Genomic DNA, 23,962 nt, shown 5'->3' with positions numbered 1-23,962 from the left:
CATATCGAAGAGCAATGTAAACATTGCTTTATATTATTTGTATTTTCTTGTGCGCTATGATTGAACAGGAACAATCCTCTTAAAAAAGCGTTTTGCCTGGTCTATGCAAGATAAATACTATATCGTTATTAAACAAACGCAATAGCTGTTTTGGCGTTACTAGATTAGACGAAGAGGAAGTACCATTTCAAGCACATTCAGAAGTAAAAAAACTGCGCAGCAAATGACTAGACGCGACGAGAATTAACTGCTGGAGTGTGTGCTCCTTCTTGTGGGCCAATGTTCCGCTGAATGACGAGAAAAAGCTGCTCAGAAACGTCGTTTTTAAGTACACTTTCTTTAGCGCTTTTTAGTTTGCATGAAACAGAGTACGTGGCAGTATATATCTCAAGGTTTCCAACAACTTAGGCACGATGACATTCGGATAACCGGCAGCCAAAAAAAGCCAGGACAACGTCGATTAGAGATATCGGGCCAACATAGGATATCGATACTGGCCTCACTGCGTGCGTCCTGGAAGAGAACCACACGCCTGGGCGAAACAGAGGCGTGAAGTGAGGTAGGGCTAATTTACAGATGATCGCGGACTTTCAGTATTATTCAGTGCACGACTTCATCGCGTGGACGCCTAGCAATGTTCGACGATTTTAATCCTAATAACTTAAATCCCGTGGAGGGAACGATTGGTGAGTATTAACACACTCATGACAAAGCTCCAATTCCTCTAAAGTTTCGTAAAGTTAGAGGCATTGGACGAAATTTCCCTACTTGGAAGCAGAAGCCAAATTTTTGGTCCCCGCAGAAGCCGGTTTTCTTTCAACAGCCTTCGAAGGGCGTTAGAAAATCAATGCTTATCAGCAACTCCACGAATTCAGAGAAGAGGCACATGATTCTATAAGGAATACTATTTTCTCCTTCTGAAGCAGACAGTTACTATTAAATATTGGGGTATGGTGTAGCCGATTGGTGTAAATATTGGGGCAGCCGATTTTTTTAGTTGATAAAAAAATGCTTGCCTTAGGAAGCGCTTTTAGATATCAACAAATGTGACATGGTCAACAATAGACGCCACATTTTCGGGGAGCTTATTCTAGTAGCGTCCGTCCTCCGTTTCTCAAAACACATGACACTAATCAGATGTGCAAAGCACCATCTTTTCGCAGTCTCACTTTATGTAAACCAAAGGAATGTTCAACAGTCTCGCAGGAGAACAGCAGTTCACAATTGGTAGCGAGGTGCTGTAAGTGCTAAAAAATACGCCTACTTAGGGCAGGTAGTGACCGCTGATCCGGATAATGAGAGGGTAATAAACAGAAGAATAAAAAAAGGGTTGGAGCGTGTATGGCAGGTTCTCTCAGATCATGAATGGAGTTTAAAAATATCCCTCTAGAGGAAAGTATAGAACAGCTCTATCTGCCGATACTCATTTATGAAGCAGACACGTGGAGGTTAACGAAAAAGGTTCAGCTTAAGTTAAGAACAACACAGCGGGCTATGGAAAGAAAAATGATAGGTATAACGTCAAGAGAACGGAAGTTCGCAGAGTGGGTGAGGGAACAAACGTGGGTTAATAATATCCTAGTCGAAATCAAGAAGAAGAAATGGGCTTGGGTGGTGCGTTTTATGCAAAGACAACATAACCACCGGTCCTAAAGGGTAACAGATTGTATTCCAAGAGAAAGCAAGCGTAGCAGGGGCAGCAGATAGTTAGCTCGGCGGATGTGATGGAGAAGTTTGCGGGAATACGGTGGCAGCAGCTGGCAAAGGACGGATGAACGATGTGCGCAAAACATTCGACGAACCACATATACGGGAGGAACACAATTACTGGCGCAACACTAACAACTATTTTATTCTTCTCACACCAACGCATAGGTATACATATTTCCACCCTTGCGGAAGCTGACAAACATTCCACTCATGAGAGATTACTGTGCTCTGCAATGTATTTCTAGCTTGTATTGACCGTTCTTTAGACCATGTTTTCAAAGCAGGGAAGATTTTAAAGGTTTTGAGGTACGTTGACGACTTTTTAGTGGTTTTAAAGGCTGACTCTTCCTACCAGGATACGATTAATGAAGTTTTACGTGATTTTAGGCAACACTGACACGGTCTTGTTTTTACCCACGAGCTACCCCACAGGAATGTTTTGCAGTTTTTAGACATCCAGCTTGAGGTCTGTGAACGCCATACTTGCTGAAAATACCTACCACGAGCAAAGAAGGATCTCTGGCGTTTTAAGTCTGCTCACTCAAAGATCGTGAAAAGGGGTATAGCAACTTCATGTTTAGAATCTGCCCTCAGAAAACCGTGTGCGCTTAAATTGCAAGCAAATTTTGATAATCAGGTGCACCGGCTTTTGGCAGCAGGTTACCCTGTTTCGCTTTTGACAGCTGTGGCTGAGGCCCTGATACGGAAACATAAAACCAGAGCGCCAAAAAAGAGGCTGACCGAATATGAAACTTACAGGCCTGTGGTGATGCCTTACATACATAAGGTCTCCCACCAACTGAAGAGTGTGGCTAGCAGGCATGGAATCCCTCTGGCGTTTTCTGCGCCGAACAAGCTTTGTAAGCTGTGCTCCCGCACGTGCTGTGATGGAAGGCATGGCTGCCAAATCAGGCATGGGACAACCTTTGTCCCTTGTTCCACCGGAGTCGTGTATGCTTTCCCACTCTCGTGTGGAAACATGTACATCGGGCAAACAGGGCGCTGCATAAATGAGTGACTCAGGGAGCATGCGCTAAATGTGAGGAACAAAAATGACAAAGGCGCACATCTTGCGTCACACATTATTAACTGCAGCAATTGTGCACCGCGATTCGAAGAGACGGTGATTCTGGGCAGGAGCAGAAGCGAACACGTGCGGTTGGCTCTCGAAGCATTCCATATTAAGAAAAAGGCTGAGCTTCCTTATCACTTTACTCCGCCGAATTGAAGTTTTTGCGCTCGCATCACTGCCAGTAGTCTCGCATGACTGTAAATTTTGTTAGCTTGCGCAAGTGGGGAAAAATGCATATCTATGCGTTGGGGTGAGAAGAATAAAATAATTGTTAGTGTTCCGCCAGTCCTTGTGTTTCTCTCGTATATGTGGTTCATCGAATTTTTTGCGCGCATTGTTCATCTGTATCACCATGCACAAACTAGGTCCAACAGAAGTGGTATTGGCAAAGGACAGGGTTAATTGGAGAGACATGGGAGAGGCCTTTGCCCTCCAATGCGTGTAGTCTTTCTGATGATGATGGCATCGTCTGATGATGTTCACCTATATTGCTCTTCTTGCCGGACGCGGCCTGACAGTGACTTGTAAGAGCAAATTTTACAGGTTTTTGTTGCCTCGGGAGGAAGCAGCATTTTGGCGGGAGCCGGAGAACTTTCGTTATTTTTCACGGCAAATGCTTATTTCACCGATCTTCGGTATCTTTACGTACCGCCTCAGAGTAGCAATTTTTTTCACTTTTCACTTTTGGCAACGTGAGTGCTTGGATATTAAATTATTCCCATTCATTATAGGTGGAGCTGCAAATTCATATTCCTGGCTGGGCCTTCACTTGTGGCGGGAGCATCATAACGAAAAACGTAATATTAACTGCGGCGCACTGTCTATACAAACTGTGAGTATTACAGGGTGCTTTCCACAGCGGCTGTAGTTTGTGCACTGTAAAAAGCTTAAATACGGGCTAGTTAGAACATTATACTGGACTTCATGCAAACAACCAACGGCCACTGAACGGGAAGCCGCAAACCAGTGAAAGTAATAAGAAATGTAACAACTAATACGAGTGTGTAACGCGAGATTCAACCACAGCCGGTTAGATATTTTCGTTTCACAATATTTTTCAGGTAAGAATCTAAGAGCGACGTGCATTTTTTATAGTCCTAGAGTGCTCCTTTTAGTTTTTAAACGTATTCATACCAATACAGCGCTCTTCTTCAGTTCAAGGTTACAGGCGCGCGGCGCCCCTTCCACTAATCCCCTCCCCGGGCGGCGCACGTAACAGCAGATGTCGAAGACGGAACCGTGCTTACATTCCTTAGCTCAATCCGTACTCTCCCTTCTCTTTCCACGGAGACTACTGTTAGACCGGTTTCCTGGCAGCCCCCACGAATTGCGCATCCCTAAATCTCGACATAGCTTATTGCCTCCACTGTTACTCCACTCTTTCTCTTGCGGTGGTAACGAACCCTCCAGGTGCTTACCGCGGCGACCACCCCCAGGATGCGGATTATTACGCTCTCAGGATTAAAATCTCAGTGGTTACCAGGGCAGACAATCTCGGTTGTACTTTCGTCTGCTCTCGCCATAATCTTCTCCTTCGAAGGTAGCTACCCTTCGTATGGCTCCTGTTGTAAGCACCCGCTGGTTACGCCGATTTCTACTACTACTTTGTAAGCACCCGCTGGTTACGCCGATTTCTACTACTACTACAACTACAACGACGGGAAACTCAGGGAACAGACAGTTATCAGCTGTCGCTCTTAGCCCCAAAAGCAGCGCAGACCTACATTCAAAAGGGTAATTGCATGAAATAAAATGCACATAAATGATCAGCATGAGAAGGAAGACTGATCCAGGGAGTAAACTTCAAACACTCTATAGGAATTACCTGCAAGGTAACCAGCATGGCTGGCATCAGGCACCCTGGCGATTTATTTCTTTATTGTTTGCGCATGCTTTGATCCGTCATCAAGTAATCAGTTTGTAGCACATATTTTCTTGAGACCATCCTGAAAATTTTTAAGTTAGCGCTTCTGGCAGCATCGCCTTATAAACGACAATTTCTCTGCAATAGGCCTTCGATGCCTACAACTGAAAAGAAATCTCACTCACTGAAAGTAGTGTTTTGAGAATGTATGGAGACTCAGTAACAGCGATTGAGAAAAGGGGTTGTTAACTTGCCCGAAACAAAACGGGCAAAGCATGAAAAAAATGCCCGGCGACTAGAGCCTGTACTTGTTGACAGGTAGACAGCTTTGACACTGCCAAAACAAAAAACAATAACCGGACGAGGTGATTCCGCGTGTAAAGCGGGTTTTAATCTACTAGGCGATTACCTATATGAGCTTTCTACGTATTTCCTCTGTAAGGACTTTAGGAGAGCTCCAAGTCAATATTAAAGTTTTCATTTTCGTTAGTAATTAGAAGTATTAAGCAAGTGAATGCATACAACGGACGCATGCTACATAGGTTAAGATAAAAATAAAACTGCCTTCAAGAAAGGTCAACAAAGCAGTACAAAGAACTTTAATCCATCATCCATCAGGGCCTGAAGAAAGCTCTTACCTAACCAAAACGCACTTAAAAAATTTGCACAAATCTGGATAAAAAACTAGCAAAAAGTCGAACCAGGGCAGTCGTATACCCTGAAGCAAAATCCCTGCGAATTCAACGCAGTGATGCAGACTGCTGCACTGAGCTGAGCCCTCTAGAGAATGAGAAACTCTGTTTATTGATAAACATCACAGCAGAAAGTTCCATTCGTGAGTCTCAGAAAAAAAAAATTATTCCTTAAAAAAGTGTAACCTTGCATGAATATTCTGTACATGTTTTACGGTGACATGAAGGTTTTATGGGTGCATAACCATCTTCAATTTATAAAGGTTTATCGATCTCTTGTTGTCACGCTCAGTATCGTGTGCTATTCGTTAGGCGGGGTTGTGCCAGTGCCAACGATAGCTGTCTTCCTATTTTCAAATATGAAAATACAATATCTAGCAGGGGCACTTACGTCTCTTGGTTATTTATATTTTTAACAGTTTCATGTCCAATATGAAAGAAAAGAGGCAAGCCAATGGCAACAGCGCGATAAACGATACACACACGAGCGCTCGTGTGCGTCTGTTTTATGCTTGTTTCTTCGCTCTGCATTCTTTCACTACGCTGCATCGCCAACTCGCTCAGGAAATTAAACCATTTTTAAGTGCCGGTGTTTTAGCTAACGAAGCATATTTTTCACTAATTCGCCGAGAAGTTTGATTTGGAGGTGTCAAAAACTGTGTCCGTGAGGAGCTCCCCTTTTACCTACTATGTCAAAATTCCCTCATTCACATCACTTGCGCCCCGCTTCTCTAGAACTGACACTCCTCATAATTTCCTCCCTTAAACGACTCCTGCATGTTTAGACTCCTTTGAGTGCTCACGTAATAAACTCTTATCACGAAAGCTGGCACCAATACTTGCGGAAATTGTTGAAAAATCAGAAACCAGGCGCATTTCAGCGCTCTCTGAAAAGTGAAAACATTTTTCTCGTATTTAAGAGAGGCAATCGTGCATGTCTTATTAAGTATCGTCCCATGTGTATCCTCCCGTTCTGTTAGCACATGTAAAAAAAGCTCCCACTTGCACAACTGATTAACAGCTTGATAAGTTAACGTATTCTAAGAATATCAGTTTGGTTTTTATACAGGCTTTTCAACCGAACAAGCACTTATTCACTTAGCTGCAAATAAGCAATTCACTGATTATGAATTACTTTTTGGAAGCATATTTACCGATCTTGCCAAAGCACTCGACTCCATTAACCACCGGATTCTCCTACGTAAACTTGAGTGGCTCGGACTAACCAGTCAACCTCTGCAATTCGCTAATTGCCATCTCATTAATAAATCTGAGTCGTTGCGGAGTTCTCACAATTTCTCATCCGCAAAAACCGACTAATTTGGCTGATATTGACGGATTCATTTTAGGACCATTATCATTCTTGATACATAGTTACGACCTACCTACTGTGTTTCGTTATCCTTTGCTTGTACTATATTTCGAACTACCATTTTTGTGCCTCACAAAACAACTCTTATGCATCAGAACATCAACACTGACTTAAGCAAAATTTATATTTGCTGTTCAAACAACTTATAGCTCATTGACGCAGGTGAAGCAACGTTCATGACACGTCAACCATCTCAAATTACAACCTCTACTACTTTGTCACAGTGGCTTAATAGTCACGTCTTACCGCTTTTTCTGTGTACTAAATTCCTTAGTATAATTCTGAATAACACCTAAAATTCTTTAACATGCCAAATACCCGATACAAAAATTTCTTTTTCTATTTATGTCACTATGAAAAGAAGATGTCACCCAGAGGAGTAGTAATTTGGACAAGGCAGCTCCTGATGAGGAAGAAAAAGCGCGAAGACACAAGGACGAAAACAGAGGAGTGAATGTGAGGAGCGCTGATTTTCAGCAAAGGATTTCTTGAAGAACATAGGCGCTAGCGGGAGACCTGCGTATGCAATGAGCCTACCTGCTTCACAATCACGCCGATCTTAACCATTAAAGGAGAGAGTGGAGGAAGAAGTGAAGAAAAAGTTGTGATTAACGCGAAACATTCGAACTTGTTTCGCGTTAACGAGAACCTTGATTTCAAAAGAGCATTCAAAATATACAAGTACTTTACACGTTCACTGCAGACATTTTGGAACCCAAATGCATGCAGCGTGCCTGCATTTTAAAAAAGGCGAAGGATATCAGTTCTGTCCGTGATTACTTTTCACTGGGGGGTCGATGATAGTTGACACTGAGCACTCTTATAACCAGTCAGAGAAGTGCTTTCATAAAGTGGATGAGCACACAACATACTTTCGGCACTCTCGAATCTGTGCACTGATGCGATTACTTAATGTCCCTAATACTAGTAAATTACAGTGGCACATTCGTTATTTTCTAATACTGACTGAACCCAATCAGCCTTTTACAGTTTTCTCGGTATTTAAAAATGCCACGCACTCCTCTGTCTTGCAGCCATGGTACTAACTACATACCGGATCGTGTGGAGGTTTACTACAACGCAACGCAGCACGTGAAGGGTCCGAGAGTGGACGCCAAGTGGATGATGATCCATCCCAAATATACCCCTGTTACAATGTACGACGTTGCGCTCCTGAAAGTGAGTACTGGCTGCGCTTCTCTTCCTTAACCTCGATATGTCTATATAGAGTACTGACGTTTGCTAAGAAGGGTGATGGTTCGGGATAGTGGGTAATTCACAGGATGTTCCATACCGCGAGAAGGAGGGACGAGGGAAAAACGTGATACTTCCACCAAACGCTTGACTGGAGTTCACAAGGTTTATAAAGGTACGAGCCAACGGCGAGGGGGAACCACATGAAGGGTCATCATAACTGGATCTTAGCCATTTATCCAATCTCGGCCGTTTTCATAACTGCAAATCTAGTTTAGAGGAATGCCGGGTGATAGAAACAATGAAGATGAAGGAAAAAGAGGTGATTGAATCATTTGCAATGAATAAGCCTGGGGTTGAAAATTGCGTAAGTAGGCCCTCCTTATCACTATCAAAGAAATACATCGCCTTCTTGGATGTAGGACACTCTGCGAACTTGTGAAACGTGCATACCAGCTTCTAAGTTTTCTTTTCTTTGCAATTGGTTCAGCATTGTTTATGATTTCCAGATGCCTGTTTTCCCCCCCCCCTGTCTGATAACATTTCATGTGGTTCCAACTCGCACGTGGCTTGTACCTTTACAAACCCTGTGAGCGCCCATAAACCGGTTAGTGGAAGTTTAAGACTAGTTCCTTGCCCCTGCTTTTAGCGCTATGAAAGCTCACATATGCTAGTGCGGCTGTTGTTAGAATCTGAGCCCATAAAAACTATATCAGGTGTCAGCGAAAAGAAGACTATGAGTGTGCACAAGGGCTTCCACTGCAGCTGAGAAACGATTGAAGGGTCCAAAGGATGAAGCACCCAATCCCTCTCTTCCTGCTTTCTCCAGCGGGCTATGCGAGCGAACCTTGTTTGCAGTTAACACAACCGGTTTTATGCCGCCATATGCTTGCTCCCAGAAACAAAACATTATAATAAAGGTAAGTTTTAAGTGTTTTTTCTACAACTTGCGCTTACAAAAAATTTTCAATGATTGCGAAAGCAACATAATTGGCCTAATTACTCTCTAAAAATATATTGACCTCTTTCTAAATACAACTTACGGCAAGGAGGCACTTCAAATCGACACCTGCATTGAGACGGGTAGAGTAATCTCTAATAATATTGTCTTTACTGCCATGACAATAGCGCTGGTAAGTATACTCCTCAGTAATTAAGACTGTAGTCAGTGTCGGTTGTTAATAGATTCAAAATTTTTTCAATTAGCCGCTGTCTACTTCAGGATTAGCCGCTGTCTAGGACTGCGTTAAAGAAAAGTATCGAGAAGACATATCTTCGAGGTCGCAGAACTACGACAGTAGCACAGCTGTTTGCACCGAGACGCCGTCACATGATTGCCCAGTTCCGTCAAAATTGGCGGTAGTCATGTCAAATTTTTAGATGCGCGCATTGATATGAACACTCTATCCCTGAGAGAGCTGCAAAACTTCGGTGTCATTGTAGGCATCAAGCAAGTCCACTTTGGCTTGGTAAAAAATAGTATATTCAAGTTTTACGAGTTTTAAGAGCTCCTGGCTTGCTTATTGCTATTGAATGTCAGCGGCTCAGGCCAGCCTTAGAAGCAAAATTTTCTGGGCATGCATTACTCTCGATACCTACAAAGCGTAGGAAACCAATCAGGACGTCCATCACGGGCATCGCTTAAAATATATGGGCGTGTAAGCTGCATCAAATAGCGATTGCATCTGTGTTTAGCAAGTGTCGGCTATGGATCACGAACCTGAAAAGAAATAATGCACAATGGCGTTCTTTCAAAATGGGTTACGTGACCACATGACAAACGGAAAGGTGATTCGCAAATATATTAATAATATCACTTCATGTTAACGAAAATCTTATAATGGTAGAGCGCGAGACGTAAGTCAATGGCTTACAAATGATCAGTCGACTAATAAGACTTTTCATTTGGTACCCGATAGTCTCGTTTTAATGTCTATGCACATACCATAGCACACAGGCATAAAATTGCGGAAATAGACAACCTTCCATGTAATTGATTTCTTTGACCAGCCTATGGAGTCAGACAAACTCAACATAATACACACGTCGTTTTGGGCAGTATAAGGAGCCAAGCAAAATGAGCAGTTCCTGTGTGAAACCTTGAAAAAGATTTTAAGCTTGTCAATTAGTCATTCTATATTTTGTTGCTCCGCTACGAGAAACTGTATTCTGTAAGCGTAAATGTAAATGGCAGTTATGTGCAGCGGGATCAGAATCGTTCCACGGTAGTTTTAAATGGCCATCTTCAAATTCAAAATTCTGAAGTACGAACAACCCGCCGCGGTGGCTCAGTGGTTAGAACGCTCGACTACTGATCCGGAGTTCCCAGGTTCCAATACGACCGCGGCGGCAGCGTTTTTATGGAGGAAAAACGCTAAGATGCCCGTGTGCTGTGCGATGTCAGTGCACGTTAAAGATCCCCAGGTGGTAGAAATTATTCCAGAGCCCTCCACTACGGCACCTCTTTGTTCCTTTCTTCTTTCACTCCCTCCTTTATCCCTTCCCTTACGGCGCGGGTCAGGTGTCCAATAATATATGAGACAGATAGTGCGCCATTTCCTTTCCCCAAAAACCAATTATTATTGTTATTATTAACTACGAACATGAACGCGGCGAAATAAGCATGCAGTTCAACGTTTCCGTTCAATGATCCGGGCGTGAATATATACAGCGATGCTTCGGCGAATTGTTGCATTAATTCTTGGAAACAGCAGATTCAAAACATAAAAGCTATCCAAACGAAATTTACTATGCATAGCTCGATGACGAAATAAAGTTAACTAAATACCTGTTTATTAAACGCAGTCTCGTGGTTAGTGCAAACCGCAAGTTTGAAGCTAGAGAAAAAATTCGGGCAACTATGAAGTTCTGCCTTATGCCTATGAAGCGATAGCTTTAATAACTCCCACCAACGTCCTGACTGCCCCTGCATACCACTTCCAAGTCCACAACTCTTATTTAACATGGCGGCGGGGACCCTATAGCGTTGCTAGAGCACGACACATCTTGCTAACCATGTTTTGGCACAGTGGCGCTGCAGGACACATCTTAGTTATGCCGTGCATGTCATGCCGCCTCCACTCTACCAATCCGACCAATCCGCGATGCTTCAGCCTGACCAAAACACGTTCAAAGGACGGCCAACGCCGACGACTGCGGATTTTGTAGCGATAGCTACACTACGCCAGCCACTTCGCGAGGTCAGCGTGGCTGTGCGTTTTGCCGTGGAACCACCGCTCCGCCAGCTGTGCGCAAGCGCAGAGCGATGCCATAGCCCGGAGCTGGTCTGAGCGCCACGCGCCTCGCCACTGCGCCAATGGCGGAACAGATCCCGCCCGCCTCGTCGGTTGTGCGCATGCGCGGAGTGACGTCAGAGCACGCAGCTGGTGTGCGCGCGGCGCGCCTACATTACGCTAGCGTTACGCGCCTTCAGCATGGCGGCACCGTGGCCACCGTAGAAGACGCCGGAGGAGCGGCGTGCCGGCGAAACCTATAAACGTTGGGCGAAACCGAGTGAGGGAGGAGTGGAGCGGGAGAGAGAGTGTGGTTCCACGTCCAGGGACGAGCATGAGGGAACGGCCAGCCAAACGCAGCGGCGAAAGACTGACTGCAGTTCGACTGAGTGAGTGGCATTCGGCCAGCTGTAGCTATTATAATAATAATTGGTTTTTTGGGGGAAAGGAAATGGCGCAGTATCTGTCTCATATATAGTTGGACACCTGAACCACGCCGTAAGGGAAGGGATAAAGGAGGGAGTGAAAGAAGAAAGGAAGAAGAGGTGCCGTAGTGGAGAACTCCGGAATAATTTCGACCACCTGGGGATCTTTAACGTGCACTGACATCGCACAGTACACGGGCGCCTTACTGTGCGACGTCAGTGCACGTTAAAGATCCCCAGGTGGTCGAAATTATTCCAGAGCACCGCTCCAGGTTTAAGCAGAACTAAACCACAGCCATTTTTTCTTCATAACCAGTCCCACTTTAAAAGTTTGCTTACTCAGCAGCTGAAACTAAGAAGCATTCCTTTACTAAAGCTCTGCGCAGTGGCAGGAAATCCGGCGATTTTTTGCTAAAAATTAAGACTGAGAGCATGAGGCAAGCAGGAAGTTCGGCGCATACACAACGCCCGCTGATGACGTGTTGTAATGCCTTGGTGGGCCAATTCCAACTGTGACTTTTTACCCTGCCATGCGCATATTTTTGCTGTGCTTCTGTGTACAAAAAAATGGCAACGATACCGAGCTACGTGCTTCTTTTTGAGAGCGACTAAAATAACCACGCGCAGGTCATTGTATAACGAAGCAGGCCTTACGAACTTGGCGCTGTAGCCATGGCAACACGTCATCAGCGGTTCGGCGTATCTCCTGCAGTCAGTTACGACTCTCTGCGGAAAGAGCGCCAGCTACAGAAAGTGTAGAATTCTTTCTTTCAAAAACAAAGGCGGCACCGTATTGTACATGATTTCAAGCTCTCCACCGCAATAGCCACCTGAGTGAAGTAAATAAAATCGGCCTATGCTTAAAGTAATTCGTCAGCCGCAGCTGACAGCTTATTCCAAAAAGTAATTACTTTCTATTTTTGAAACTTTATATTATCTTTAGTTTTTAGGCGCGTTCGCTGCAACAGCCTGTATATTGTACCTCGAGGTGGCTACACTTCCTAACGACCACATATGTAGTAGCAGTGGTCGAATGTTTTAGCAAAGGAAGGAAATGACGAGGAAGTAGTTTATTCATTCCCTTTATTTCCCTTGACTATAAAGAATTTCTCTTGCCAATTAGCTCTCTCATTTTGCAATATGTTCGAGCTAGCATAAGCCCAGTTCCGTGTTGCATTCATTAACAGCGTCATTACATTAAGGCTGCACATGTTGAAACCCAGGAAAGCTCAGAGTAATGGCATATTGTTGTGGCAGTGCACACAAGAAGGTAATTGGATGTACGTTATAAATAAAAAAAACATCAGCAGCACATAGAAGGTAAGCACATCACTGCGATGGGATACGAGCCCGAGACGTCTGCATGGCGTGCAGTGCACACGATTTTTCAAGTAACCGAATTAACAAAAATTTCTGCCTTCATTATCAAGTGCGAGAAAAGGCTTCACTTCCCTTCTTTATGATGCCATAACAAACACGTCCAGTGTCCAAAACATGCTTAAGCAAGTGCGGCATTGGGAGCGAGGTTACCCTCCTTATTCCTGAAATCATTCTTCTTATTCTCTGAAAGTGTTTTTAACCCGTTAGGTTAAAAATGTCGGACAACGCAAGTCTACAAAAGCACCTCTTTTAAGGTCATAGAGTAGCAAGCATTGTGTGTCATTTTTTGCCAACCGTGGCTGTGCGTTCTCTGAAATTAATGCTTCTTTCATCCACAGCTTCCGAAACGTCTTCAATTCGACGCCTTCGTGAAACCTATATGCCTTCCTGTGCGCAAGATTCCAGTAGCTGGCAAGAAGCTGGTAGCCGCTGGCTGGGGCCAGACAGGGAGTAATAAGAAGTTTTTGTTTTCGAAAGCAGTTACAGATTGGAGTTTTTGTATCTCTGCATGCGCTAGTTCTAATAATTTCATAACAAATTAATTTTCATCAATCTATTTCATAAATATTTATCTCTTAAGATTTTAGATTCATTTTGGAGCTGCACTGCTTTTCTTGGAAATAAGGTGCTGAGAAAAAACTCTCTTTCTTCTAAGTGATTTGTGTCCTGCTTCAAGTTTCATTTTTAATGAATACCAGAAACATGCACGCCTTTATCTCTCAAGACAACTCTTCAGAAGTCCTGCAGGCATGTACATCTTGAGGCTGAGGATAGCCGCAGATTTCACCCCAAATGTGAGCTCTGTTTGGTTATGTGTAATTTGTTACTCCTTCCAGAGAAGGTGGCGCGCGGAAGACTTCTACACGTAACACTGGATGCTTTGGAAGACAAGGTGTGCAAAGGAATCACCAAGCGCGCCGTTTACGGTAATGTGACTCCAGAATTTGGCCCAGCAATTTGTACCTCCAGTTACGGGAAAGGCACCTGTGTGGTGAGTACGACCTACCGAAAACTTTGAGCGAAATCGCTCAATATAATTTTAAAAAGATATCGTGCCGAAACTTTATAATACTTTCACAAATACGACGAAGCTGGCAATGGCGCGAGACGGAGTGCTGCGGCTAGGCCAGCTGCCATTAAATTGATCTCGCTGCCATCGTTCATCGCGCCTCATTCTTCGACTGACTGCCACGTAACGTTTGGTGGAGATGCAGAGTTTTGTCCTCATCCTGGTCCTAGAACTTCAGCGTCGTCCGCCTGCCGTGACCATCGGCCGTGTGCACCTGTTCCGCCCCGCCCGGCTGTGCCCCAGCGCGCCGCACTGAACCGATCTCGCCGCTCACCCCAGCCCCGTCCTCCGCCCTGATCGCAAGACACGACACGACGCGGCTGCGACCCGATCCCATGACCCGACCGACCCGAGACGCTGCCCACGCGTGAGAACACAGCCCTCCTGCCCATGCCGTTTGGCGTGTCCAAGGGCTTCGGTCGTCGGCTCCTGCGGCCCGGAAGCTTCGTGGACCGGGATTCATTCGTCCATATCTTTCATTGTGGCGACAAGCACTTCCCCTTCGTGCTATTTCTGCTGCACCGTCCTCCCAACCTATCACCGTTGAGCGCGTCTTTTCGTCAGTGTCTTCTCCTATTCACGATCGTTTGGCTGCCCCGGGTGGTGTGACGAAGACGACGAAGCTGGCAGTGGCGCGGGACGGAGCGCTCGCGCTAGGCCAGCGGCCGTTAAAATGATCTCAGTGCCGTCAGTCATCTCGCCTTAATCTACGACTGATCGCCACGCAACAATACAATTCTCATAATTCCATATCTTTCCTATATTGATTTCTTGGAATCTATTTTAGAGCAGATAGACTCGTGTGGGCTATATTGATAGCCAGCGCTTATAGAAAATTAGACTCAATATTGCGTCATGCACAATATATGGAAAGCTTATATAAAACATGTAAAATGATTATAAACACGTTATGGAACACTTATGCAGAACTTATAAATCTCTATTTATATTTCTCTACCATATTAATTCTACATTCCCATAATTCCAAGCGAGTTTCATATCGAATGTTTCACTAGGGCTGGCTAAGGGCACTGCGATAATCTGGTAGGGCTGTTGGAAGGGCGCGTGATCAATTATGAGACGGATTCTAAATGAACGAGAAATATTCACTGTTCATTAGTTTTTATTGTTTTTTTTTATTTTGACTAAAGAAAATGGCGCATTAATTCTCTCACATATGTCGGTGGACACCGGTGGTGGTGGTTACAACTTTATTGCCACAAAATGGAAGGGATGAGTGGCGGCTGGGGCGAGTCTGGAGTGGCCTCAAGTAGGGGGCGACCTCTCAAGCTCGCGTGCTGAGGGCCAGCTGCGTTGTTTGTCTGGAACTGGCCAATAGCTTGTCCCATTCCTCCGCCGAGGGAGCTGGCAACAGTGTCGCGGAGGGGTTTCCTAGCGCATTCCCATAAAATATGGTCTTTGAAGCCGTGCGTCCTGTCACCGCAGTGCGGGCATGCAGGGTCATATTAACCGCTTTTGATTAAAAACAATAGGTAGCTGCTACGAATTGCTTTTGTTTGTAAGCGTCTGAGTGTCGTGGCTTGCGCCCTGTGCAGGTCGGGGTGAGGGGCAGAATACGTGCATCTTAGCTCGCGATACCCTGTCATCGCGATGCCATTGGCCATGCTGTGCTGAACACGGCGGTTCTCGTCAGTGGACACCGGAACCGCGCCGTAACGGAATGGAGGAAGGTAGTAGTGAAAGAAGAAAGAGAGAGAAAGGTGCCGTAGTAGAGGTTACCGAAACAATTTCGACCACCTTGGGTTCTTCAACGTGTTCTGACATCACACTGCACACAGGCCCCTAGAATTTCACCTCCATCGAAACTCCACCGCCGCGGCCGGGATCGCACTCGCGTATTTCAGGTCAGCTGCCGAGTGCCATAACCACTTAGCCACCGCAGTGGCCTAGTTGGCTGTTTATAGAATTTCATTCTGGCAGGCATCATTAAACGACGTGCTTTTGAGAAGCTTTACTAACACTATCCAGCGAAAAACTTAAGAGAACGTTTCTCTAAAAGGAAGGGATTGTGCATAGAATGAAATAGCTGTGGTTCATTTTCTTTAAAATGCAAGAGAGTCTGTCTAAAAGGCCGAGTACGTTTAGGAAGCCAATTGAAGCCACCGGTTGTAAGTAGAATTTTGTGCATAGCTCTGAAAGGGACAGCACGGAATCCGCATATTTTGGTGCCCAACTTTTAGGTCGTCGAAAGCAGTGTTTTGACATAACGCTAAAAGCTTCAGTGAGGCGTACCATTTTATAAGCGCGGAATCTCGCTTTCAATTGAAAGACGCCATCTGCAGACCCTGGCATAGATACGGAACGATTGCCGGCTGCCCTGGTAGCATGTAGTGGCAGTAACAAGCCTGCAATCAATCGAGAGGCATAGATTTAATTTAAATTATAGTTACAGGTAGAACATGATCTTAAAAGCTACCAATGAAACAAAACTGTACTTTAAAAGCAATTCGGAATACCGCATTTTGCCGGCAAAAGCACTAGGGCTGGCTCAGTTCTTATGATGCTCGAATTCTGACCGGAAAGACGTTGGCCCGATTCGGGCCATTGCGGTCGCATTTCGATGGAGGCGAAATGCAAGAGGCCCATGTGCTGTGCGATGTTGGTGCAGGTGAAAGAACGCCAGGTAGCGAAAATTACGCGGAGCCCTTCACTATGGCGTCCCTCATAGCTTGAGTCGCTCTGGGACATTAAAGCACATATACCAGGAGCAGTGGGTATGGAAGCGTCACTTTCGGCATAGTGCGTACTGGCAGTCTACCTTTAAATATAATCGCACACAGCAATAAAAGAGATAAAAGGGCTGATTAAAAAAATTAACATCACCCAAATTTCTCAGTGCAAAAGTAATCATCTTTAACGCCCTAATTCCTGATCAGGAAGTCCGGTATATCAAGTGCAGGTAACGTAAAACTGTCTTCATGCAGAACCGCGCAATCTCAACTCCATACGGCGCAATACTCTGCTCATAACTAACTAACTTCCTGTGCCAAATTAAAATTCAATTTCGTCTAAAAGCGAGAGTTCTGTTCTCGCCATCGTCATCACGTATAAAAGTACAGTATTTATTTTGCCAGCAATTCTACCCTCCTCTCTCCGAGCAGGATGTCTCTTTAATAAACCTTGGCGAGTAAAACAGGAGTGCATATAGAGGTTAACATTGAAAGGGTTCATGCACAGAAAACCAAACGATAACAATGGGTGCCATTTTTACCTGGACACAAAAAATACCATCTAGGAATTTTTACTCACAGTCGCCGTGTAAAACACAATGCAATAGGATTTTTAACATGGCCCGCAGTGGCGATGGTGGTGAGAAGCACTTAATAATATTTACAGAAAGAGCCGCAGTGGTGGCTCAGTGGTTATGGAACTCGGCTGCTGACCCAAAAGACGCGGGTTCGATCCCAGCCGCGGCGGTCGAATTAATATGGGGGCGAAATTCTAGTGGCCCATGTACTGTGCAATGTCAGTGAACGTTAAAGTACTCCGGGTGATGGAAATTTACGGAGTCCTTCACTGCAGCGTCCCTCATAGCCCGAGTTGGTTTGGGACGTTAAACATCCATAAACCAATATTTACAGAGAGGTTGAAAGGGAAGCAGCCTCAAGTGTGCCGCTCCGTTGAGAATACTAGGTAGAGTCCTGTATTCAGGGACCCCATTGGTCTGAACCGCCACTGAAGCTCGCTGAACCAGAGGTTTTTGGGACGTTAGGTACCGGCAGCCGAGCAGGGTCACCTCCCAGTCCTCTCAGCTAGGTGATTCGGTTAGGAATGGAAAAGAAGGAGTTTGCTGGCATCCCAGAACATGTGGAAGCCGTCAGCCGCCTCCCCACAGAAAGAGCCAAGGCCAGATTAGGGAGGATCGAAATGTTTGAGTACTGCCGGGCACAGAAGAGTGTTGGTGAAGAGCCTAAGCAGTATGTTTTAGCCCCTTGAGAGGAGCCGGGTAGTGACAGTGACGATGCGAGTCCCAGTAATGAGTGGACATATCTTGAAAATGAAAATTGGTTTTTGGGCAAAGAAAACGGCGCCGTATCTGTCTCGCATCTCGGCGCACACCCGAACCGCGCTGTAAGAGAAGGGAAGGCAGTGAAAGAAGAAAGAAAGAAAGAGGTGTGGTAGTGGAGGGCTCCGGAACAATTTCGACCACCTGAGGATCTTTAACGTGCACTAATAACGCTCAGCACACGGGCGCCTTTGCATTCCGCCTCCATCGAAACGCTGCCGCCACAGTTGGGTTCGAACCCGGCTACTACGGATCAGTAGCGAAGCGCTCTAATTACTGAGCCACCATGGCAGGTTGGATATATCTTTGAATATATCTGTGAATGTTAAAACAGAACAGGTGTCCAGATCCAGATCGGTAGGGTCTACATCGAGGATCCGGTTAGTGAGCGCACGGCCGGTCGATTTGGGAAGCCGCTTCAACATCCCGATCCGCTTTGATTGAGTAAAACGGCTCAGCCAAAATTATTATGACGTCGCCAAAACCGCGTGTAAGCACTCGATGATTTCCGGTGTCACCAGCGTCGGTGATTCGTTCACTGGTCGACGATCCGGTCCCCAATGCAATGGTCTGTCGCAATCAGAAAAAAACGTTTAACTACTGCTGAACCTGGTTAGAGAGCGAAAGCTGTGGCGTTTCGGAGAAGTAGACGGGGCTTGGCGCCTGTAACATGTATCCCTTCTCTTACGGCCCGGTTAAGGTGTCCGCTGATGTCCGAGACAGATACTGCGCGCTTTCCTTTCCCCCCAAAACAAAACAGCGCCCATAATGCCGCCTCGGCCGGTGGCAGTTAAATTAATTAATGGTTGATAGCGACAGTTTGCTCACCGAATGAACGCTGTGGGCTACTGATGCACCACAGTGTGTCTGCCACATAGTTGTAAGAGATAATGAATGCCGCCCACACCGCTCTCTCACCAAGGCCACGTAACTCAATGCGTGATTGAGGCGCCCAATTCGATGCAGGCAAAATTCTTGGGCCCGTGTGCTGCGAGATGTTAGTGCACGTTAAATAATAATATAATAATAATTGGTTTGGGGGAAAATGGCTCAGTATCTGTCTCATATATCTTCGGACACCTGAACAGCGCCGTAAGGAAAGCGATAAAGGAAGGAAGAAAGGAAGAGAGAGGTGCCGTAGTGGAGGTCTCCGGAATAATTTCGACCACCTGGGGATCTTTAACGTGCACTGACATCGCAGAGCACACGGGCGCCTTAGCGTTTTTCCTCCATAAAAACGCAGCCGCCGCGGTTGGGTTCGAACCCGGGAACTCCGGATCAGTAGTCGAGCGCCCTAACCACTGAGCCACCGCGGCGGGGACGACGAATGTCCCGCTCTTTATCGGTTTCAGCACAGCTGCGGCTCGTCTACGTCACGTGATTCTCCTCGGTTCAGCGCCATATTAAACACACGCCGAACAAGCTACGGAAGGATGAAGTACAGCTTTCGCTTTAAAATCTGCGTCATCGCGCTTGCCCTGTGAGGCGCCGGCACTACCGTCAACCGGATATTCCCTATCGTGCAGTAGGATTTTCAAAGGAGGATACCTGCAAAATTGATTGGCAGACGGCCTCCTATTATTATAAACCAAGGTAGATCAGCCAGCTATGGTTGATGAGGGAACAACCCGAAAACCAGCGCTTCTCTATGCCCCATCACAGCGATTATTAGGCAAAACAAGTGGAACTTCAGAATTCTTACATGCGGTGAAGGCGAAATCGTTATTGTGTTACTGTGAGCCATCCACCTCTTTCAGGTTGCGCACTGAGAAATGAAATGAATACGCGCCTCCGAACGACATTTCTACACACGCTGAATTGACAAAGGTCCGAGTGAAACACTTTAACACTCGGTTGGAATACCTGTTGCTCGCTAGCCTCAAAGTTGAAAAGGAGATGTATGCTATGTTCGACGAGAACAGGTATGAAACCTTTCCCAGAACACTGTGCGACCTACGGTTGCGTCACAATTTTGTTTTGAAGGCAGTCGGGAAATTTTGCGCAACATGAAGATCCGCGACAGAGAGGACAGGGAGGAAAGAGGTGGCTGATCCTGGTGTCTGTTGTGTATGGTGTCGTCGCATGCGCTGCTTTGGAGGCTAGGCGACGGCTGTTGCGACGCCATCTCTTTGGGAGGATCTAAGGTTTTGTTTATGGTTTTTGAGGGGTTAGGTCCGAAAGCGATGCAGGCTATGAGAGACGCTGCAGTGATGGGCACCGGAAATTTTGACCACCAGGGGTTCTTTAACGTACACTGACATCGCACAGTACACGGGCCTCTATAATTTCGTCTCCATCGAGATTGGACCACCGCGGCCGGGATCGAACCCGCGTGTTTTGGGTCAGCAGGAGAAGAACGCCATAACTTCTCAGCTACCGCGGGCTTTCGCATTAATCAGACGACGTACTTCACACGATATGCTCGCAAGTCGGCATTCGCTCAAGATTCCTAAGCTTTAGTAGAAGCTGGCACCATTCCACAACGAGTAGACCTAGTGAGTCCATATTGTTTGTGCGTGCCACGTCATCGATTATATGGAGCGTATTGATAACATCAACCGAATAAAACTAGCCATCGAGTATAGTTCGGGTACGACCGACTGATATCGACGCCTGGCTGCGGACTTTTGACCACAAAAAAGGCCGTTAATTCGCGGGACCAACGAATTTTGCCACTTTTTATTTCACCGTCAGTTACGTCGTGCGTGCTACTGGTGGTTGGCGCGCACTTTGAGTTGCTTTATCGCTGCAAAGCATGAAGGTTGAAATCATTATACTCCTGTTGCAAAGACTATCAAAATGCCCAGTGAGTCTGTCACCATTGAAATAAACGAGGGTCATTCAATTGCACCGCGGCCACACGGCAAATTTCAATGACCATTGAGTACTAAGCATGCGATCCCACTGATGACGTTAAGGGCAGTAACATTAAAAAAAATTACAGGATTATACTCAAGTGTTCTCAAGAGCGGAAATGCGAGAGCCTTTCTTTTTCCCCTCTTTGTTGCTCCCAAGTACTGACCGAGCCCTTTATGGAGGAAAAACGCTAAGGCGCCCGTGTGCTGTGCGATGTCAGTGCACGTTAAAGATCCCCAGGTGGTCGAAATTATTCCGGAGCCCTCCACTACGGCACCTCTTTCTCCCTTTCTTCTTTCACTCCCTCCTTTATCGCTTTCCTTACGGTGCGGTTCAGGCGTCTAACGATATATGAGACAGATACTGCGCCATTTCCTTTCCCCCAAAAAACAAATTATTATTATTATTATTATTATTATTATTATTATTATTATTATTATTATTATTATTATTATTATTATTATTTGTGGCTCCCTTTCTATTTTTTTGTTATGGGGAGAAGGCTTAACTATGTCTACGTCCATGACTATTGTGATGTTCGTTTCCAAGACGGGAAAACTATGTCGACGTACAGGCTATCGTGACGTCCGAACGACCTTCGCGGAACTGGAACCTACGACCTTCATGGCACTCGAATCTACGACCTTCACGCGACTCGAACCAACGATCTTTGTGGGACTGGAACCAACTACCTTTGCGGGACTTGAACCCACGAACTTTTTGCTATTGTTAGCATCTTGATCACTACCTGCACTAAATTACCATTACCATCATCGCTATCACCGACTGTCACTACCGCTATCATCATCACTATCATTATCGCTATAACCAAATATCAATATCGCTATCATCAATCTCTATTTCCAGTTATCAGTAGCTATCATTATCACTATCATTATTTGCTGTATATTTATTAACTATCACTACTATCAGTAAATATATGTTGTGTATCAAGGGTTGGTATTAGCAAGTTTTACATTTTATTTTAAATTCCCTATAACTTATGATTGACAGTTTATGTGGACACATTACGAATATCCTCTGTCTATGTCTTCCGTCTACGCCACTCATGAGCCGAGAAAGGCTTCCGCCTTAAAAAATACGAAGTGAAGCGGAGCAATACTAGCCAAGTGTTGGATGAAGTGCTGTTTTAATCGAAATTTTTCTTCGGAAAAAGCTATTCCATTATTTCACTGTTCGACACAATTTACAGATAGAAATGGCGGGGCGATGAATTGCCAGCGGTGCTCACATTGTTTCAGAAGCATTCACTTTTCGCCAGCGAAGCAGCCACAGATCAGTAAATATTTTTGTCGTGTTAATAGCTAGTGTCGTTGCAGCAGTTATGGGGCACCTTTTCGTCTCGGTTGCCGCAAAGTGCTCTAAGAGGCGAAAAAAGATACCAAGCGCAACGCCATGACGCCATACAACAAGAACAGCTTCAGTTTGTTTGCATCTGACTACCTGACATTCTGCGGAGCTGTAATTTGGACTACTAAATAAAAAATACTTTATGAAGTTACTGATGTAGCTCTTAAGTTGCCCTTTAAACGAAAAGAATATTTTTGTTTGTTTCGAGTTTTTATGTCTTGTGTTTTCAACGTATGCTTAGTACGAGGTTGTTCTCAATGGCCCGTGAAATTCGAAAGGATATTCGCAAACCTCGATTGAGTCAATGTCCAACGAGTTCATTGGTTATTGAAAATTGCCGCGTGGCACTAGCCAACCCCCATAGAAATCGAAGTCCATTGACTCAATGGGCACTGACTCTCTCCGTGTGACAGGGATGTGACAGGGGTCTTAGTCGATCTCGCTGACACGGCAGGTCAGGGCAGAAATTCCACGTTTTACTCTGCAGATAAGGACAAATCGCGATGACATGAAGGTACACCACTGGTTGCAACAATCCCACACGCAATGAAGGCACGAGCTCACGAAGTCTCCATGAATGCATTACCCTGTCGACCATGACATCATGGAACACTCCCTCGCTGGCGTTGACTGGCAGCAGTATTGCCAGCACAAAATAGCTTCAGACCAGTTATTCGCCCTACGCGCTGTCTATTTGATGTCTTTTTAATGATTTCTAGCCTTTTAGGGCTATTTAAAGTCAAAAAGAAGTCACTAATAAATATTTTGTGTTTTCCACGTTTAGACATGGTAATGATCAAAATTAATATGGTCGACATTTTCTCTGCTTACTTGCAGGGTGACTCCGGTGGGCCAGTGTCGCTCCTTGGTGTCAACGGAAAATCAGTGCAAGTCGGAGTGGTTGGTGCCGGTACTGAGTGCAAAGCAGGCGCAATGATGACGAAGATCTTTCCTCGGGTATCGGAATACATGCCCTGGATCAAGAAAGCACTTCGTCGTCCTAAAGCGTGGAAGCCGCTTCGTGCAGGCAAGAACAACGATTGAGCTAAATCGGTTGCGCGCATTCTGAAGCTCCCTATGCTAATAAAACTTTCATGTCTCGTAGCCACAGTCCGCTTTTTTGTAGAAGCCATTCTTCCAACGTTCAATATAAAAAGGTAAACAATCTCAGAAAACGGACATGAGCGATTACTGTGGAAATAAAGTGACCATTGTAGAACTGTAGAGCTTATTTTGTAGAATTTATTTTCGGATATTTTACATCACCAGTTCTAATCCTTCCCGCGAAAACAATGTTACTTTTAGACGGGTAATAATAAAAAAAAGTGGAGCGGAAATTTACGTTCCGCCTTAAGGCTGTGACGCGATAGCGTCATTGGTTAATTGCCATACATGCAAAAGGCCATTCTCTTTGTTGAATCGACAGAACCCTCGGGATACTCACTCATACCCCTCCTGGCAAAGCGGTACATTGGTGAAGCGATGCGCCGCTGCCCTGCGATGGCAGGTGCTCCCAGCTGTGGGCCTTGTGTAGTCCAGGTTGCACTTCCCGAGCGACCATTCCTCAATTTAACTGATACCTTCCACAGTGGGCAGTTTGCTCATTATCCGGAGGGCAGGTTTCGATCACACTGTAAGGTCACGGGGCCTAGGTGGCACACCGGCCTCCTAGGTTGCTCTCTGGGCACAACCTTTCA

The 23,962-nt window shown here is 45.4% G+C and overlaps 1 protein-coding gene across 1 annotated transcript in view; it reads left to right on the top strand.

Moving 5' to 3' along the window:
* LOC144105219 (chymotrypsin-2-like) overlaps positions 1-23,363 on the top strand; it is a 28,720-nt gene extending 5,357 nt beyond the window's left edge. The window contains exons 4-8 of the mRNA XM_077638364.1: positions 3,514-3,614; positions 7,745-7,889; positions 13,281-13,392; positions 13,779-13,933; positions 23,103-23,363. Coding sequence (XP_077494490.1) covers positions 3,514-3,614; positions 7,745-7,889; positions 13,281-13,392; positions 13,779-13,933; positions 23,103-23,309 — 720 coding nt within the window. The 3' untranslated portion in view covers positions 23,310-23,363. The remainder of the gene's footprint in view (positions 1-3,513; positions 3,615-7,744; positions 7,890-13,280; positions 13,393-13,778; positions 13,934-23,102) is intronic.
* Positions 23,364-23,962: the final 599 nt, after the last annotated feature.

The sequence above is a fragment of the Amblyomma americanum genome, chromosome 9, assembly GCF_052857255.1.
Source record: "Amblyomma americanum isolate KBUSLIRL-KWMA chromosome 9, ASM5285725v1, whole genome shotgun sequence".
Classification (NCBI taxonomy): Eukaryota; Metazoa; Arthropoda; class Arachnida; order Ixodida; family Ixodidae; genus Amblyomma; species Amblyomma americanum.
The sequence above is the reverse complement of the archived record's forward strand: the minus strand, read 5'-3'. Positions and strand labels throughout refer to the sequence as shown.